We start from the raw sequence: 21158 nt of genomic DNA on the forward strand, positions 1-21158 counted from the left end.
AAAATCAGACACATCCTGTCTCAAAACAGAAAAACTAGTCCATGCATTTGTTACCTCTAGGTTGGATTATTGTAATTTCCTTTTATCAGGCTGCCCTAATAAGTCTCTAAAGACTTGTCAGCTGCTCCAAAACGCTGCAGCTTGAGTACTGATGAGAACAAGTAAAAGAAAGCACATCTCTCCTGTATTAGCTTCTCTACATTGGCTCCCCTTAAGATCTAAAATATAATTTAAAATCCTTCTCTGAATCACAAAGCTCTTAATAATCAATTACTATATCTTATCTTAAATAGATCATAGTGCCATACTTCTCTTCATTAGACTCCAAGAATGCAGGCCTGATTGTGCTACTTAAAGTCTCTAAAAGTAGTATGGGAGGTCGAGCCTTTAGTTATCATGTCCCTCTCCTTTGGAATCATCTACCAGTCAGGGTCAGGGAGGCAGACACCCTTTCTACCTTTAAGAGAAGGCATAAAACGTTTCTTTTTGATAAAGCTTACAGTTAGGGCTGGAATATGGCTTGGACCAACTCTTCATCACGCTGCTATAGGCCAACAGTCAGAAAGTCAGGGTATCTGATACACTGGGATCCTGTCTTTCTCTCTCTCTCTCTCCTCTATCTGTCTGCATGTCACTAACTATAAATCTTCCTGTCCCATCAAAGTGGCAAACCATAGATCTTTCTGGGAGTCCTTGAGCTCCCGTGTCTTGAAGGTTCCTCTGGATCGTTGCTGTAGACGGACGGCTGTTGTGGACCTGCTAGACTCCAGCTGCTACAACTACTTATACCAGTATTACCTTTATCATCACTGTTACAATGATTGTTGAAGTGCTTTACGCAAACTACTTTAAAAGGATATAATTCCTTCCTCTATTATCATTATCAGTAATAGTGTAAACGTAAATATTAGTTCTGTTGACTTTAATGGTTTTAATGTTAAGATCAGTCTATTATTAATTACTTTGCTGTTCCTGTAAATAGTACATAAACGTTTACCATTGGCACCCTGCCCTCTCACACCCTTTCTTTCTAATACTTTTCTTTCCCTCTAGGGCTCTTAAGGGGGAATTTGTTGCACCCAGGAGCTATGGCAGATTCCCTAATAAGCTTCCCCAAACCAGCAACAGCAAGAAGTTCAACATCAAATTCTGAAAAATGTAAACATTGAGTCATTATCAAATTACATCTTTCTGATGGTGTGGTCTTGCAAATAAAGTTGCTGTTACTGCTGTTGTTGTCTTTTACTAGCCATCTCTCTCTTTTGCAGCAGATGGCTGTTCAACATGAGTCTGGTTCTGCTGAAGGTTTCTGCCTGTATTTAGCAAAATTCTTCCTTTGCTGATGGTGGATGAAGATGAGATTAGATGGAATCATATCTTAATGTTGAGTTTCTATAAAAATATAACAAAGAGTACGATCTAACCTGCTCCTTTTGTAAAGTGTCTAGAGATAACACTTGGAATGAATTATTGATATATAACTAAAGATTTGTTGATGGATTGTTTGATTTAAGGTTATTTATGAAGCTTAAAAACGCATCAAAAATCTTAGCCAGTTAAGAAAATGCAGAACTGAGGACTGTGAAAATATTATTAGAATATGGAATTGGTCATTTAACATTTTAATTTTTTCAGACTGTCACAGGTTTTAAACCTTGGACCAAGAGACTCGCGCATACATGAGAAAACATAAAGCTTTAACCCAAATTGAGCAACAGCCATCAGGTGATTTTTTACTTTCATCAAGTCATACCTACAGATATGTTTCCAATAATATCTTGCTATTGAACGGCCAACTCTTTGTTATTGCTTCTAACAAGCATTACTTTGCTGGAAATATTAATTTGATTTTACAGAGGAACCTCTTTTTATTTTCAATACGGACAAAAAGAAACATGATATTTTTGATAATACAATGATGTGCAGTTGGTGTTTTGTAGCCATCTACCTTTAATGACACAACCTTGCAAAGTTAAACTCCTAAAAAATAAACTATCAACAAAAACTTTGACTATTTCAAACTTAGCCGTCACACTCCCCTCTCAAACGTGAGCCGGGGTTGCTCAGGGATTTTTTTGACAACAGAACACATCTCAAACTGAACACAGCACAGATCAGAGGGGAGAAGGAGAATTGTAGCTGGATTATGCACCTGGCTCTGCCACGTGAATGTGATTCATGAGAAAAAAAAAATCTGTCAAGTGTTTATTCTGCCAGGGTACCACCAGAAGGTTGTTAATATTCAAGTCTTTGGGCATGTGCAACACTCATGTAATGGATTTTCTCTCTCTGCAATTCAGGCAGGCCTTTGCATATAGCTGAGGGACTTGTGATCCAATGATGGGTGACAGCCAAAGATAACAAAAAATCCTCCTATAATTACTGCTCAGATATTGCCAGCCAGCGCTACTGTGGATTAGTCTTCCAGCAGCTGTGTAACCGTATGTAAGGTTGCTGCTAAAAATAGAAAAAAAAAACACCCATCTCTTATTCACACAATTTGCAGCTTGCTCACTTTTTTTGCCCCCCATCCCCTCCCTTGCTTCTTCTTCTCTCCTTCCATCTCCCTCTCCCCTCTCCCCTTCTCTTCCCTCCCTCGCACATCCGAAATCTCAGACATGCAGCACAAGCTTCAAAGAGCATAGATAACTTGGGGGACGCAAGACTGACTGCAATTCAACACAACACATGCAATGATAATGTCATTTTCACAACCAGAGAGTGGCATTTAGGTTTAATTCCCCCAGAGCTCTTACCTTTGCAGTGACTGATATGCCAAAGACGAGCTCTGCAGTTTGACTTAAAGTTACCTTTAGGTTAAGTTTAAATGTGGGAAAACAAAAGGAGGAATATAATAATAGCCCTCAGGCAAATGTAAAATAAGTATGTGACAAAGACTGAATATTCAGTGTGAGTATATTGTCAGTCACCCAAAAACAATTTGTACAAAGAAAGCTTGACGTGCATCCAAACATTTTAACAGTCGATGTTTTTCTGTTGATTTTCTGCTCGCTTCCTCTGTCTGCTGTTTTCCCCCAATCTGGTTTGATGTGATATGAGTAATCACTTCAATCTTTCAAATCAGGAAAGCTTCCCAGTCTTAGTCAGTCTGGTTACAACTGACTCCTACAAACAAACAAACAAACAAACAGCAGCCATTAACCTACAAGCAGAAACATTCACAGAGGAGCATTTTAAATGAAAGATGCCACTTAAGAAAGCGTGTGTTCCACATCCACAAACACTCCCAATGCAGAGAAGGCCAGCTGCCTACAAGCAGACCATTATTTATTGATCAGTAACAAAATAAAACTGAAACAGATCAGTTCAAAGGAAACTCACAATCCTGCCACTTATGGCGGTTGAAATGAACAAAAAAAAAAGATCAACCATACCATACTGAGCCTGCCCAGCAGATACAAGCATGTATCATGTAACAAACCTGTGATAAATCACATCTCGCTACACCTCCCAACAGGTCAGCCGTGGCTTAAAGGTGCTATTTTCTGTTTTAGAACTTCTGTGACACCTTGTAACAGAATGCCCCGGGGCAGACTTTATCCAGCTGTGAGGTTTGATCCTGAAAAAGAGAGCAACCAAAAGAGCTCCACCAAAGCGCTATAGCACAAGCACTGACGCCAAGTCTCATATACAAATAATGCATGTGTGCACCCACATAGCAGGGGTTGATTGGAGGGTGTGGGTGTCTGGCAGCAAATACTGCGGAGAAACCTTTCAAATATTGCTACAAAATAATTCCCATAAAGTACATAGCATAATTTTGAGCAAACATCATCTATTTTTCATCACTGCTCAACACCCTCAGACATAGATTTGCAAAGATGAAAGGTACAAAATGTAACTTGTTGGGTTGTCGCAGCATTTAATGCAGAAGCAATAAGTCAATTAAATAGGCTAATTTACAAATTTGAAGTTAACTGAGAATCAGCACTGTTATCTTGTCAACCAGGAGGACAAACAATATGCTCTCTTATATAATCCATCTGATCTCTAGAGTCAGTCGACCATTGGAGATGGTTTTGCTCTGGTCATCGTCTATTTTTCCTTTTTTGGCCTGTAGTATGTTCGGTCAGAGAGAGAGATCAAAGGTTTGCATCATATGCATGAAAAGTGAGCTCCACTCTTGCACAAACCCTGCACACACATTTCACACACATATTTGCACCTGACATCTCTCTTGTGCATGAAAGGAGCATCACAGTCTATCAGCATTAACGCTTTGCCATGTCAAACTGCATTACACCATTCAATATTGATTTGTACGTCACAATATGCCACAATGCAAAAAGGCTGTTTAACTGGGTGAAATTGTATAATCCATTTTACACCCAGTTTACATTTGAAAAACTCATAATGAATGATGCTGTATGAAATAGAAATTGCGTCATTTTTCACAGTGATTTCAGAACAGAGCAGACAGTGAAAAGACATTATCCTCCCTTATAAAAGATAAAAGGGAAGCATGATTAGGAAAAAATGAGAGGACTGAATGAAAAATTGCACCAGAAGTTGCTTTAAAAGGAAAATGTCATTAAGAAAAGAGTTATCTGGCGAAACTAGGACACACATCTTCAACTGTTGCCTCCCTAAACTCCTTAATATTTCACACCAAAACTGCTGGATTCAATTTTCTGAGTCATTATCAGAACATCACAATAAAAAGTCTCCTTGATGCCTTTTCATATTTTGTGTTAAGCGTTAAACAAAAACTAACTTTCATTCTTAAAACACTGTATGCAATCAAGTTAAACTTAATCAGTTTGTCAGGAAGTCAATAAAACTTTTATATTTTGCAGTAGCGGTCAACACTCACTGGCTTGCATGAGCTGCCCCTGACGCCCAAACACCTGGGAGAAAGGGCTGCGGTTGCAGGTGAGCGTCTCCTCCATGGCTGAGCTGCTCCTGATGGGATGGGAAAGGTCCTTAGTCTTCAGAGAGAGAAAAAAAGTGCTCTGAGAGTCAGCCTCGGAGTGTTGAGAAGCTCGGCTGTTGCACTAGAGCTAATCTTCTCACTCTCCCTCTCTTAAAACTGACTGCTTATTTACCGCTCCAGCCACCTCACGACCTCTCCTACGCCTTTCCCAGGGCTGTGATTTAGTTTCCACACAGCTGCCTCCCCACTGACTGCAGATCAGTCCTGTGCCTGGTTGCCTCAGATGCCGTCAGAGTTGCTGCTGCTGCTCGGCTGATGGGAGATCTGCGCTTGGGTTTGCTCTCTGTCTGCTCATTAGTGCTCCAGTGTGGCGCTGCTTCAGTCAGAGAGCACAGCAAACACAGCATGAACAAAGCCAGAGAGAGAGAGAGAGAGAGAGAGAGAGAGAGAGAGAGGGAGAGAGGAGGGGGAGAGAGAGAAAGGGATGAGAAGGAGAAGCCTGCTGCAGAGAGAAGACAGACTCTTTTTCCCCTGACGAAAGTGTGAATAGAGATGACAGCGCGTGCATGTGTGTGAGCGTGTGCGCAGCCACTTCTGACATTACACTGTTCCCGTGGCTGATTCTACTTTTTTGGCTCCTCGTCCTCTTTTATCTCCCTCGTTTTTAAACCCATTCTGACCCCTCTGTGGAGATTTGGCAGGATTATGTGTTGCGAAATGGACAAGATACACAACAGATAAGAATGATAACATCTGTCTGAGGCTGAAGACTATGACAAATGTATTTTTGTGATGCTGTCAAATGTGCAATAAAACAGATACCAGCATAAACCCTCAATGTGGCCCGGGGTCTGATCAGAAACCAAATGAGAAGTCACAAAGAGAGAAAACACAGAACAAGACTTTGTGTCACCCAAAACATGAGCAAAATCCAAACACAAGCATTATGACATTGTTGACTTTGTTGCAGAAAAAGGTGGACTTTGATAGTTGAAAAAAAAAAAAAGAGGAGAACAAATAAAGGTCTCAAATGCATCACTGGATTTTGATTCAACTCCTTTTTGTTCTTCTCTGTGATCTATTGTGCATGTTTTTAATGCCTGGCTCTGAACCAACTTTCCTTCAGGATAATAAAGTTGAAAACATTTCTTCCCCCTTCTCTCCTTTGCCTACTTTATTTTTATCCCCGGAATAAAGACAGAAGAGACTGATCCTGCGCCTCTCCATCTCCCTCCCTCACTCACACACAGTCAGGTGTATGCAGGTCTTATGCAGTACTTTGCTTGCGCAGGCATAAATAAACAGCACATTTATGAGTCTCTCTGAAAGCACAAAACACGGATCCTAAACAGAAAACCCCAGAACGGACGTGAAATTTGGTTTCAAACTAAAGGGGCCAGTGGATCATTAAAAATGGATCCGCATTCTTTATTAATGTCCTCATTAGCACATCTATTCTGCTCCTGCATGAAGAGCACACTGCGAGGGAAGAGGAGACATGTGCAAAAGTGCTTTACCACAGTATCCTGTTTGTATTACTGCTTCCACCCGGTGCTGCTTAGAGCACCTTTGGTTACCTTTGTAAAATCAGAGATGAGAGGTTTCCTTTAAACTCAGTCTTACATAAGATGCAGAAGGCATGAAATTAGAAGTGTAAAGAGACCTTCATGCATACAAGGCTCAAATATTACAGAGACAGAAATAGGGTTAGTGTTCAATCAAGTCAAGAGTTTATGAAGTCTGACATCTGAGCTATTTAGTCTCAAAAAACATCACCGTCATGTCCACCACAACAAGCAGAGTCGAAGGTTTTGTGACTCAGCTCTCTCTCTCGTGAGTATTCACCTGAATCTCTTCTGACAGCTTCCTGTCATCTTTTCATGCACAGTTCACCTGAACATGCAAACTTCATCTTAACCTCCAGATGACAAGCTGCATCATTCAAACTCTTGTATGTTCATTTTCATCATCATCTTCTCATCTCCAGGTACAGTACATACCTTCAAAAACCACCCAGGAGGGAAGGGATATCACAAACTGTATAACCAGTCATGGTTCAGGATTAATATTTTTACTTTTAATAAAAATGAAGAAATTAACAAGAAGGAGATCAAAGTTTTCTCCTCAGACTTTGGGGAATGCTGTTTTTGTTTTTCAATCATCTCTGATCATGTGTCCTCACTTCTCATCATAACTTCCTGTGAGAATTCAACACAGCCCCGGGCTAAGATCCTGAGCCGTGTTCAGCATATAAATGTAGCATCGCAGTTTGAAGTTATTGCAGAGCTTGTGAGCTCAGAGCTTGTGAGCTCTGGGAGATCCAGTACCTCAGAGCTGTGGTTTGTCACTGTGGTACACTGTCAGAACTCCTAACTAAAAATCATGTGCTTGGCACTGCTGCTTAAAACACCTGAAGGCTCATCCCTCAGTCTCATGGGGAGTAAATTTGACTTTTTTGTTTATCATTTCAAATTACTGAAAAGGTGTTACTTTTTATACACTGAGGCAATGAATTAAGAGATATGTATGACCATTCCTGAGGGAGTGATCATTGAGGCTCTTATTTTCCTGATGGATTATTAATGCACCTCCCACCTCCCCTGCGCCTGAGGTGTGACTACAAGCTAAAGTGGCATCCACCCAGACAGAGGCACTAAGGATGGCATTTGTGAGCAGGACCATAGTCATATCAAGGCATCACCATGCGATTGTAGCATATTTCCCATGGCTCCTTCTTCCTAAAAACATGCTACTTTGAACCATGAATGTCGTGATTTATTTTCTGATAAACTAAACTAATGTTTGGACTTAATAAAAATGTGTATGCCGTATTAATTTAAAGTAATTTGGTGCTTAAAGGTGAGGCGTTGGTTTGGCTCAGTAGGTGGAGCAGGCGCCCCATGAATGGAGACTACAGTATTGTCACACTGCTTGTAGGATTGATTTCCGGTCCTGACATGGTTCGATGCGTGTCATCCGCCTCTCTCTCCTCATATATCCTGACTCTCTCAAGCTGTCCTGTCAAATAAAGGCAAAAAAGCTCAAACATAATCTAAATAAAGACACAAATTTGAAAACTCTGATGCTCAAAGGTACTCTAATTTTGAGGGAATCATTTGCTTTTTTAAACTACACCTCAAATTCTTGGATTAGTCTAAGAAGGATTCTATCAAATTCTACACAACACATTTGCAGTGCATTATGTGACATCTTTCATCATTTTTTAAACACGTTTCCTCTACCTTATGTGTTAAAGTTTGGAAAAATATATATAAATAAACAAAAGAAGCATTCCTTGGAGTGTATAACCAGTGTAAGCTGAGCAAAGGAAACAACTCACTTGTGTCGACTTGTCACAGAAGCACTAAAACTTTGTGGGGAGTGAGAATATGAACATCACCAGTGGGATACGAAGAACACACGGCCGACTGAAACACCTCGCTCCACCTGCTGCTGCTGAGTCGCCTGAATCTGCGTTTTATTACTGTGTTGGCAGCAGCCGTGGCACTGTGGGGACACTGGGAATTATGGTGATATGTCAATGTCGCAGACAGATGTATGGCACTGTTATTGCTTTATAATGCATTGTCATAATACGGAGGAATCTCAAAAAAGTTATCTGTTCCCTTGGATACTGTTATATTTTGTTAAATTATACATTTAGCTTTAGCACATAAAAGAGTGTGCCAAATTTCTAATTGAATTCATGCCCTTCATGCACTGTGCTGCATACTGATGAACAATTTAGTTGAGTCAGAAATGACTTTCATCTGTTAATGTTTGATTGAGAGAGTGTGCTGACACAGGCTGAGCTACTAAAGACAGGAGCATTAAATTATTTTGTATTTTACTGTAACAATGTGACTCAGTACACAGTCCCTTCAGTGGTTTCACACAATTCTACTGATCTACATTTGGAGCTAGCAGACTAACAAGAGCAGGGAAGAAGAAGACTGCGAACAGACTGCAAGCGAAATGATAATAAACATGAAAGAATGTGACAATAAATGATCTGCTTTTTTTCCTTTGCACTTACTCAAACCTAATGTACCCCGTTTCTCCATCTGTCCTTCAGTGCCCCATCTAAGGCTGCTGTGGCCCCAGAAAATGCCATTAAGTCCTGGTTTTGATCTTTGGTCAATGTAAAGCAAATTCACTTTACTGAAACGTAGACTTCCACAGTCATTGTACCCACCTACTGCTCACCAAGAAGTATAGAGCATTTCATTTAAATGCAACCACACAGACACTTGGTATATATTAATTTACATACAGGTTAAAGTTGTCATTCTTCAGCTTTGACCCTAATCTGCATAAAATTGGCTGACACATATTTTTTTCTCTCTCTTTGCTCTGCTGCTAAACTTTCCCCCCTGAATTAAATATAATGCAAACATATTTAATCAAAGTTTGTTCAGCAGCAAACTGCTGCAGCTTACTCACTGTTAAAGTGACAATGTGTTTTTTCTTTCTAAATTATGATTGGCTGAACAGGTGGCGTGGTTGGTAATCCAAGCTATTAAAACAAAACAGAACAAGGGAGTTTGGCACCTTTTTCATCAGTCTAAGCATATTTTTAAGAATTTTCTGAGAGTGTCTTGATTCAGTGTTTTGCACACTCCCCTAATTTACTTGAAATCTTGAGGCCACATCCCCTGGGGAAATTAAGTTTTCATTAAGAGCTTCTCAAGAGCCCTTGTATTGTTACATACAAACTCTGCCCTCAATTCAGTTATGCAACTCTGTCAAACAGTTCTTCATTTCCATGCATCTTCTCCAACCACAGATACATGATGTCTGCTGATTACTGGACTTTTAACCACAAAACTGAGCCTGTGACCGGGTTCCTAGTTTGACCTGTAATAAAGCTAGGATTGCTCCTGGTCGGAAGGGATGGCCCTGCTGTTGCTCCTTACCAAGGTACTAAGGCACCTAATTTAAGTAACTCTCTGTATATATATATATAACACTCCCACTCATAATGTGACTCATCACTTTTTGTGACTTTTCAGACTAAATTCAGGAGTGTGATTACCCAGCAATGATTTATATGAGAGGCACAGAGTGGTAGTTTATGTAAATAAACAGGAAACTGAATGAAAAAACAAACAGGTCTTGAAATATCGCATGAATCATTGACACTTTCCAAGTCTTGGAACTCAAGCCAACCACTGTCTGTAATCATCTCAGCTGCTGTTTAAAGAGGATGCAACATTTTAAGTTGCACCTTTTGACTGATGGTTTCGCCATTTGGTAGCATTTGCAATCTCTGTACCTTTCAGAGTACTCAACATGTAGTATACAAATGGAACAAAGATATGGGAACAGTTAATAGCTACTCCACAAAAGTTATTATTTTCTGTCCTAGATAACAGGTCATAGGTTGCTGGTTCTGAATATCTTTACATTTAAATTGCAAGTGTATTGAAAATGTTATAAAACTGGTGGAGAGGATGCTTCAGAGATGACATCTGAACACATGTCACTGTTAATGGATGTGGGAGTGCAGAAGAGAAGCAGTGGTATTAAAAGATTTGCTGTATTGAATCCACTCTTGTAGTAAGTTAAGTGAGGGAAGTATGCCACCATCTGGACATTTTTATTACTTTCCAGTAAGGTATAGAAGCAATTTGAAAGTCTGGGGTCAATTTGTGTTCAAATGTATCACATTTAATTTCCTAACAAAAAAAATCCACTGACTTTTACATAAAGAATTCAACAACAAATATGTAGTTAACTTGATTTATTTATCAAAGAAAACTTCACACAAACTTCACATTTTACCTTGACATTCTTCATTTTTAATTCTCGCTTGAAAAACCTTTAGTGCAAATCATACAGACAAACCGTTCAGAGATTGATAACATGAATTTAAATTATTAATAAATATACATTACTTAATTTACACCTTGAAATGCTACACGCACTTTTCACAGTTAAATAACAGTCTCCTTAGGGTCCTGTGCATCCTAAACTTTGCCGTCAGTCTCAAAGAACAAATATTACCAGCGAGGGTCGAAAAGGCAAAATTGTAAAATATAAGTACAATAACCTCGTCCTTCAGATGCAGGCCACTGTCAAGTTTTACTTTGTCATAACTCATAGACCTTGATTCATTCACAATGACATAACTACCCTGTTTAGCACTGGACAACCCATATAACTCCCAAAACCTAAATTTAACATATACAGTTCATTACACTCACTCTTTGAGATTAGTGACAACTTGCCACAAGCATTTTTCAGGTGTCACATATGGCTCCAACAAATAGACCCCATAATTTATCTGACATTTCTGCTATTTGATTTATACATGCTGGAAATCAATATACAACTACACACATACACACATAAATAAAACTGTTGACAACTGTTATAGATTGTAAGTGCATTCATACTACTAATGACCAAGACTTAAACAGACTGTCCTATACAGTATGATGATTTCTATTATTGAATGAAAGTAGGACACACATATTTCTGTTAAGCATTCTGTGAAACAGGCGCAAAATAAACTCCACAAGCAAACTGGACTAATGTTACCATTTCAGGATTTAAGATGAAATGCAGAAAGGCCAATTCTCTGTCACTATTGGTGCTTTTTAAAATATAACTCTTAATTCAAAAGTGACGATGGTGCACCCAAGCAGTCGACAATGATATAGACTCTTTGTTAGGGATTGCAGTGCAAATACATCTAAACGACAAGTACCCCAATTGAGTTGAAATGTATTTGTGGTGGCCTGTTTACTCAAAAATCTCCGAAATGGCACTAGACTACACAGAGCAGCTCATCAATATATAACAAGTACTTTCAGCCGCCCTTTAAAACAACTTCTGGAGATAAGACAACAATTTTCACAGGTTTATTTCCCAAATTAAATTCTGTATGTGGGAAACACCAATCTATGTCTCTCTACCTCACCTCTATGACAAATGTAGTATCTTATATATCATATGAATGTTATGGCACAATTTCTCTAATACAACATAACCAGATTACACACAATTCGGATAAGCAAAGGCTGTAGCATTAAGTCTACTGATTTTAAATCCACAGCAATAATGAGAACATTACTTTCCTAATAGTGAATGACAGAGTTGATATTAACTAGATTTGTGATAGGTAGTTAAGGTTAATGTACAATGTTGCTCTGTACTACAGAATGCATTACTTTTTGGTTTGGAAGCAATCTTGATGTGTCTTTCAAATAATTACAATAATTATTTTCAGTCAGACCAACGGATCAACAAAAGATTCAGTGTGTAAGGCCTTACTGCATTAATACAAACGATCCTTAATAAATGCAGGTGTGGTGTTCAAAGCATGCAGTACAAGTTCAAAGCAAAAGGCCACAGACAACAGAAAAGGAAAAGTGCAAATGCATGCTGAAAATGATTGCCACCTGCCATCCTCTCTGAATATCCCACCAAGTATGAAATGAGAGAAGCCTTCCAGCTTCAATCCTCCCACTTCCTCTCCAATTTTTGACATGTCGCAGTCAGATTAACTTCAAAGTGCAAATCCAAGACGGTGACAGAAAGTTTTCGAAAAAGAGGGAGAAATTTACAAAACTTCAAGCATTCGAAAAGCATTCAAATACTCGGTTAAACACATCCTCACACTGCGGTATCCTCAGTCATCTGCTTTACATGTACAAAAAAATCTGTCGTTCATCATACAGTATGTTTCAATCTTTAAGTACATGGTTTTTACAGTGTGTTTAGCAGTTCTCTCCCTTAAGTCTCACTATGACACAGGTATGCAGGTGGAGTTCCAAACAGCAGGGTCCTGAAAGCAACAACATAACAGGTGTTGAAATAACATTCAGACTCAGCAATAAGCTACTCAAAATATATTGATTTTATGAGAACTGACTATTGTGAAATCTCTTGCAGTTGATTATCCTGCATTATTATATCGCTGTGTTAAGTACTTGATTGTTATTGGTCATAACATTTCATAGCAACTATCTGCTATTTCCTGAAAGCTTGCTATGAATAACACACCATGGCTACAGCGGTGTTAAAGGACAGATAATATTAAGTTAAATGTCACATACTCTGACCATCAGGGTGCTGAAAATTCAATCAGGTGCGGCACTGATTCATGTGAATCCTGTTCACCTTGTTTTACTTCACTGTTAGCCGAAAAGGTTCAGTGTAATGCGAAGAAATAACAGCTTTAGTCCTCATTTCAAGAGAGCTAAGGGGATGACCTTTACTGTGGGTGCAGCTCAAACAGTGGGTATAACTGAGTATTTCTAAAAGAAGAAATTATCATTAAGCTAATAAAGTCCTTTCTAAATCAAGATTTGGTTTTAGTAAGTATCCATGTAATAAGAGGGAGACTGTCTAATGGGGGGTTGCATCTGAACCTTATCTCACCCAGGGTACCAATCCACTATAAGAACATCACACATCAACCCTTACTTTTAATGTCAATCAAGTCAAAGTGATGTCATCTCTCAATCACCATGCTTCAACTACCTGATGATCCCTGGTTGGCTGCTCAGTGGTCTTCAAGCTGTGGGGCTGTGCTCAGGGCTGTTGTTGACGGCTCCGGCTGCTTCCTCTCGGCTCTGGTTTTGGGGCGGTTCATTCTTCTGCGGTGCAGTCTGCTGTGGTTTCACTATGGTGATTTTAATGGGGATTCCTTTGACGCTATGCTGCACTCTGCTATACTGCCGCATGGAGGGGTTGAAAGTGCGAACAATAGGAAGTTCACTCAGAGTGGGTGTCTCTTGTTTTGGCTGCATGCTCTCTTTTATAACTATCTTACTTCTTTTGTTTGCAAATACAGTCTGCACTGGCAGCACAGCTGGTCTTTTAGCAGAACCAGAAGTTTGAAGTCTTGTTTTATGCTGAGATGAGGCTTTCTCTCCCACTCCTCTATGCAGGTGCCCATCATTTTCCTTTGTCACAGATATTCCTCCTTCTTTCCTTTTCTTCACCTCTTTTGGTTTCTTGGGGCAGACTGCCATGTGTTTGGTTCTGCTGCGTCGCATTGTGAACTCCCTACTACAGTGCGGGCACACAAAGATCTCCTGCTGCTCTTCCACCTGTCCAGGTGACATCTTATTTGATGAGGGGACTGATTTATTCCTCTGTGGCATGACCCTTTGAGACAACTTTTTTTTCTTTCTGTTCAGAACCTTGAGCTTCATCTTTACAGTTGAGTCTTGGTTAAGTTTCGACTTGTTTGACTGGCTGGATCTGTTTGAAGCATTTAGTCCATTAGTAGAATTAGTGGTAGACAGAACTCCATTTTGAGTTTTTGCAAAATGACGTAGGGGTATGGGATTCTTTTTGGGTGTGTATCGCCGTTTATCACTGGCGTTTGCACAAGCAAGGATATGTTTGTGCAGCTCTGGCATGTTGTCAAAGCTTTTACCACACTTGGTGCAGCGAATAGCTGTGCTAAAGGTTTGTGGGATGTTGTGGGTGGTGAAGTTTGTGGCTGAGGCCACTGAGCCGGCAGGTGATCTGTTATGGTAAGGAAACGGAGGAGGCTTAAAACTTGGGTAATGCTGATTAATGCCAAGACGAACATCCGGCCCTTTGATTTTACCTCCATCTGAGGCCATGATTTTTATTGTCGTAAACAATTCTTCAGCAGCAACGTCTGCTTCACCTTCTTCCTTTTTTATCACTTTCTCTGGATCCACCAGAGAATCAGGCTCTAAGGTTTCCATGTTTGCTTTTGTTGAGTTGTTGTAGTTCTGAGGTCTTAATTTCCCCTTTTCCTCTTCTGTGTATGTACACTGCTGGCCGGGATGCAACTCCTCCTGATGTTGTTTCAGGTTGCAAAGGTAGACAAATTCTTTTGTGCACGCACTGCAAACATAAGTCTTGCCGACACCGTGGAGGCTTGATCGATGGTCGAGCAAAGCAGAGGGTTTGCCAAAGAGCAGCACGCAGAACTCACATTTGTAGGGCCATTCATCAGCATGGTCACCCACATGATGGCTCAGTTCTTTCATTGAATGGAAAAGCTTATCACAAACATTGCAGATGAAGTTTTTAGTAAAAGTCTGTTCTTGTGCATCACTTTGTGATGAATCATCGTCAGCTTTTTCAGAAGAAATAGGGCTTTTAATTGGGATTTCAGGTATGGAAACAGTGTCGTCAGCAGCTTCCTCTTCTTTTGTTGTTTGTGGCTCTGCATCAACAACCGGCTCTAGGACAGGACTTGATACAGCTACAGCAGGGCAGGCAGGTTTTACTGAAGTGGTCGTGGAAAGAGTAACAGATTCTGCAATGGAGGACACAAGAACAGTTGGGTCCACAGTTTGAGGATTGGGCACTGAAACAATCTGTTGCTGCTCTATGTGATTAACAAGCATCTGTGAGGGTGCAGAAAGCTCAGCAGTATTATCTTGTAAGGTAATTGCAGCAGGGACTACATTCCCTGGGGCTTCAAGAGCTATTGTGCACTCTATCAGCACAGTGTTGCTAGTAATGTTGTAAGAGTTGATGAGGGAATCATTTAAGGTTATGGTGGGGGGGAATGGCACCTCTGATACAGGAGTGGACTCAACTATTGGTGGATTGAGAGCTATTTGATCTGTAAGAAAGACATGGCCAGGTAGATTTAGAGCAGGGTCAAGGGACTGGGTGAGAGTGACGAGGTTTGCAGAATTTGCAGTCGCGAATGCCGCTGTTAAATCACACTCTGAAGAGTTCAATGCATTTTCAGCACAGATTACCAAGGGCTCAGGAGATATATTTGGGGCCATTACATGGACTGGCTGGCTTGAAGGGTTAGAAATAGGTGTTGTTGGTGCTAAAACTGTGATTAATGAAGGAGCGGAGGGGAGCAGGGTGTGTGAAGCTGAGGAAGCAAATGCTATGGTGCATGGTGAAGCGGGCTGCAAGGTGACAGGCGTAAGGGAGGCAGGTGAAGGAGTCAGAGAATTAGAAGAAAGGGCAAGTCCATATACAAGGGGATCAACTGGGGTCATTAGATCTGGACCTGTAACTATTGTGAAGTCTGCAACTAAAGAGGTCTCAGGATTTCCTAGATCTACATTTTGCTCTCTAACTTTCATTAACGCCTTTTCCATTATGGATGTATTTAGTTTTCCTTCTTTTAGAACTTTGTCTGAAACCAAGTTTAATGCGAGTTCACCTTCACCTGGAGCCTTTTTTTGCAAGCTTAAATCCAGAGCAGCATCGTCTAAAGCTACATCCTCATACTTTTTTACTGTATTAGACAGATCCAGCGGTCGCTGGTTACAGGAATTACCTCCTGTGATCTGAGGCCAGTTTTCTGAAAAAACTGGTTTCACTGCTGGCTCCTCCATGGATGGAGTTGTGTCATCCTTCTCACTGGTTAGTTGGTGCTCAGGAGAACTATGTGAAGTCTGAAGCTGTGCTGTAGTCACAGCATCACAGTCTGCCATATCTAATGTTGCCGTTTCCTCATTATACGTTACGCTTTCCTGTGGGGAGCTTGGTGGCGAACCGGTTCTTCTTTTAAACCTTCCTGTTCCAGCAGGCAGGACAGAGAGGGAGACAGGTGAACAAGGCTTCTGGCCATCTGCAATCAGGGCAAGTGTAGGTTTAAGGCCATCCTGCTTTTCAAGGAGCTGCTTCAGCTTAGGTGAGAGAAACACTGTTCTTTCCTTCTGCGCAATAGTGGACTCTGTATTCTGAGGAAGCAGATTCTCTAATAGGGAAGATACAAGGGTTGATGAGGATGAAGACACAACCACCTCTGACTCCAGTTCTGTTTTAATTTGGGGTAAAAGAGGAGGTGTTGCAGTTCTTCTTTTGGCTAATGGTTGACCAGGTATCTCTTTACCTGTAACTGAATCTAAATTTAAAACCTGGCTTATTTGGGAGGGGTCTAGAATCAGGGTGTCCAGTCGAACTAAAGTTGAAGACCCAGTTTGAACTTCAGTTGTGTCACAAGTACTGATTGTACTTGTTGACACTATCTTCCCATCAATGTAAAAGCTGAGATTCTCTGAAATATTGCTCGATATATCTAACATGTATTGTTCAGTGGGTTCTCCTTCATTCCCCAAGACAGCCAAAGGTGCTGAACCCTCACCAAGCTCTGTATTGTTTTCAGAGGTTTCACAGAATATCCCCTGAGGAGTTTCCTCATCGGGGAGGTGAGTTTCTTCTGGTTGCAGGTGCTGCTTGTGGATCCTGCGCTCATGCTGCCGTTTGTTGGTATGTGTAGAGAATATCTTTTCACAGTAGTTGCAGGCATGATGGCCGTCTGATACTCCCCATTTGTCTGACTGAGCAGTGTGGTCTCCAGCTGACAAAATTGAAGTACTAGAGCTAGTGGGGGATGAAATATGAAGATGGATGACTGAGCCCTCTGAGTCCAGAGGCTTCTTCTTCTCATGCTGCGGCTGACCCAGATTTGTGCCAACAGACAAATTCCTGCTATTGCTTTTGTATTTCTGCACCTCGCTGTCCATCAACATGTGGATGTGCATGTGTCGTTCCAAGCCTTGTTTGCTAGTAAAATGTCTCTCACAGTGTTGACAGGGGAAAGTCCAGTTTTTATCTGTACCCTGATTGGGAATTGTATGGAGCTCTGGGCCCAGTGACTTCATTGTATGTGGTTCCATGTAAGTTTCCTCTTGATAAATATCCTCCATATCCTCATGGTCTCCAAATTCAGAGATGTACAATTGATGAGAGTCCTCCATATTTTGTGGAGGCTTACCCAGTTTACTGAAAGATGTATGTCACTCAGGACTTATGACAGCTGTCACACCTATTGAAGAAATGTAAAGCATAATGTGGTTTAGAAAACAGACACCTCTGATATAACCAGATGCCATGTATGGACTGTATTCAATTTGCTTGAATATCAATCACAGTTCAGTTCAGAAGTCTAAACATTCACAGTAACATACAGCTATGATGCTAATCTAAACATCACACGATGAAATGCTCTTTAACCCTCCTGTTATGTTGCGGGTCAAATTGACCCTTTTAAAAGTCCATTTTAGGCAATATATGCCTTCCAAGCCAGCTAAATGCAGCATAAAAATCTGAGCGGCAGGTGACATAAGAGGTGCCGTGTTAATCTATCAACATCACTTCATAAAAAAAAAATATTTGAAATGTTAAATAACATAAACACAAATCTATGTCATAAAACACTATTGTAGTTACATGTAGGGCTTTCCAATGTACATTAAAAAGTTTTAACATTAATTTAAATGAAAAACTGGTGAGTTATCCTCATTGAACCACGATCTGTGAGAATTAAAGAACACCAATGGACTAAATCTTGATTTAAATGGTTAGTAATGGAGTTAAAAATTAGATTTAAAAAAAATGTGTATTGGGATTTTTTGGGGGTTCTGACACTTTTGGATAATTGAATATGCCCTGGGTCAAATTGACCCAATAACATTATTGCTGTTCCAGAGAAACAAACATAACAAGATGGTTAAATTGTCTGCTGTAGCATAATAAGTTACGCAACATTTTAAGTACAAGGAGATTCAACTCTTTTCATGGTACTAATGAATGACTGACAGCAAACTGGAATCACCTTTTACATCTTCCAACAGCTGCACAAAATTGTATTACAATTAATGTATAGTGTTACATTGTACGAGTGTCAATTATGTTCATGAAAACTATACTGTCTCAATCCTGTACATGCTTACATGACATTACTTCCTATAATCCTTGTCTCTGTTGTACTTGAACTGAAACAAATAAATGAAATAAACATAATACACATTATTATCACACAGTCTTACCATTTTAATGGTTAGTGCTGGGCAAAGGGTAGGTTTTGTTGAACACAGGAGCTTTGCTTTCTGTTGGGAAAAGACAGAAAACAGCTAAGCAAGTGCATCAAAAATAATGAAATCATTTCCATCATGGAACAAGGCAGTTAGGCTAAAATCACTAAAAGATAAGAGCCACAAAGTGATCAGAGTGAACAGCAATGATGTGGGAGTAGCTCTATTAGTGCATTTCAGCTGAGAAATAAGCTTGGGTCTAATCTTGTTGATTTATGTTAATGTCTCTCAGGTACATCAAGGTTACATGATGCACTAACACACACAGCATGAGCTAATGAGGGCAAATCTTGTAATACAAAGTAACATTCAATTCGCTGTCGTTTCATTTCAGTCACCATGTATTGTTACACTGTCTCTCTAAACATGAACAGCTACCTCACAACGCATGACATCGCTGTCTCGCTACCATTTGCATTGACTGCACATATTCACCCCAGCTTACTCCTACACACCACTTTGTAATTGCTGAACTACTTTGTTATAGTTAAACAATAAATATCAAGTTTGTTAAATGTTGTCAGTCATGCAATGCACTGTTGGACAAAATGGCAGGCTCATCATGTGTTAAAGATTTGTCGTGTTCCTCCACCTGCTCCTCACATCGGCATCCGCATCATAATCTATTTCCCTGAAGTATCACTTCAACCATTCTCTATTTAACGAGTTGTTGACAGTGCACAGAGAATTATTTATTTACCCCACATAAAAAAAGACATTGAAGGGCAATTTTTAAACACTTGCATACGAGCTGAAATGTAAACAAACACTGTTAAAGCTTATGTTCACACACCTTGTCTTGCAAATACTAAAACAAAGATGAATCGATGAGTTCCTGTTGGACACTTATAAATAAATGCGACATTAAACTACCAGTAACGAAAATTAGTGCAACACCAAGCAAAGGCCTCACTACAGACTGAATTATATGAGGCAGTAATCAACTTATATTTGCACCCTTCTGCTTTGCAAGAGACTTCTTTTACAAAAGTCAAACATTAGAATATTTACCATGAGAAAACGTTTGCATCATATATTTTCACTAAAACTCAAATGATCTTTTGGGTGCGTTCACACACGCAGCTGCTTCACCTGGGGTTGATGACGCTCCCTGCCCGTCCTTGCACCATAGCTAGCTGGTCACACAACACGTCGTCACTTACTGTTTTGCTACAGAGGATGCTAGCTTGCCAACAGAAAGGACAGCTGACTTAATCTAAAATGCATTCAAAAATATAAGGAATGCAGTTATTAATCAACACCCGCAAAAACCGCAATCATCCTTGGAGCATATTTCACTCACCGGGTTGAGGGACTCTGCTGTTGTCGCCATTTAAAGCATGAACCTTATTCAACTAGCTGCAGTGCTAGCTAGCAAGCACTGGCTATATTTAGGTTAGAGAGCTCGACGTTACGACCACTGTGAATCAGAAGGGAGAGTTACAGTTTCCTCTAAATGTTTATATATTTGCAACCACACAAACTGTCGCAGCACGGTTAGAAATATTCCTCTAGTACGGGGTTATAGACAGTAGTGTGTTTTCTTCCCTAATGTACCAACACGTTTCTGGCATTCTGATTGGTCAGCGAATGGGGGATGTCAAATTTGGACCAATTAGCAACAGGTTTGTTGAGGTGCTGAAAGATAAGCAGAGATATCAGCTGTCACCTCAGACCAAAGTGAGAACCAACTCAAGACCTACCTTTTTAGTCTTGCTTTTAACTGAGTTTTATTTTTATTATGTATTTCTATTTATTTATTTATTTATTATGTATTTCCAATTTAGTCACTTTTATTGTACTTTATTTATTTATTTATTTATTTATTTATGTACTTATTTATTTATTTTAAGTCTAGCATCTTAAGTTATTTTAATGGTTTAATATTTTAGTCTTTTATTATCTTAGAAATGTATTTTACGTTGGTGATTTTAATTTCCTGTTTTGAGTGTTAACATCTTATTTTACCTCCAGTGTTTCCTCATTAAGATATCATGAGAGCGTTTCCTCAGTTCGTTCAGCAACTTCTTTTTTATTTTATTTATTTACTTTATTTTTTATTGTTTTTATTACTATTGTTGCATATTGTGTTCTTAACCTTAGGATTATGAGGTGGGTTTGGGGTCGGGGCTGGGGTGGGATCTTTTTCTTAATTTATTCTATTTTGAAGTTATGTACAGCACTTTATGTTACAATGTCATTGTATGAAAGCGCTTTATAAATAAAGTCTGACTGATTGATTGACTGATTGATTGATAGTGTGTAGCAGGTAGCAGCATATACAAATGTTTCACAATAATGTACAGACATGGCAGTGGGAAGTAGGGGTGCTGAGGGTGCTGCAGCACCCACTGTTGGAAAAGGCATCACACAATTTTTTTCTGAATGCATAAATAAGTTGAAATAAACACATTAATTAACACAATAAAACAGGTTTTTTTCATTGTATTATTTTCTGAAAATGTAATGCCTGA

General features: G+C 39.7%; 1 protein-coding gene across 5 annotated transcripts; it reads right to left on the minus strand.

Moving 5' to 3' along the window:
• Positions 1–11745: 11745 nt before the first annotated feature.
• On the minus strand, positions 11746–20301 carry prdm2a (PR domain containing 2, with ZNF domain a). Of its 5 annotated transcripts, none has more exons than XM_034696258.1 (5): positions 19988–20259; positions 18640–18699; positions 16143–17636; positions 13385–15149; positions 11746–12686 (listed from the first exon to the last, which is right to left on the minus strand). In XM_034696258.1, the coding sequence occupies exons 3-4, from the start codon at positions 17566–17568 to the stop codon at positions 13417–13419; spliced, it is 3159 nt and encodes a 1052-aa protein (XP_034552149.1). In that variant the 5' UTR covers positions 17569–17636; positions 18640–18699; positions 19988–20259; the 3' UTR covers positions 11746–12686; positions 13385–13416. The 5 variants fall into 5 exon arrangements, with proteins under 5 accessions (XP_034552149.1, XP_034552151.1, XP_034552147.1 ...); XM_034696260.1 differs by having other exon boundaries at positions 16953–17636; positions 19988–20258; XM_034696256.1 differs by having other exon boundaries at positions 13385–17636; positions 19988–20301.
• Between the last annotated feature and the right edge of the window lie 857 nt (positions 20302–21158).

This window comes from Notolabrus celidotus, chromosome 11, assembly GCF_009762535.1.
Source record: "Notolabrus celidotus isolate fNotCel1 chromosome 11, fNotCel1.pri, whole genome shotgun sequence".
Lineage (NCBI taxonomy): Eukaryota > Metazoa > Chordata > Actinopteri > Labriformes > Labridae > Notolabrus > Notolabrus celidotus.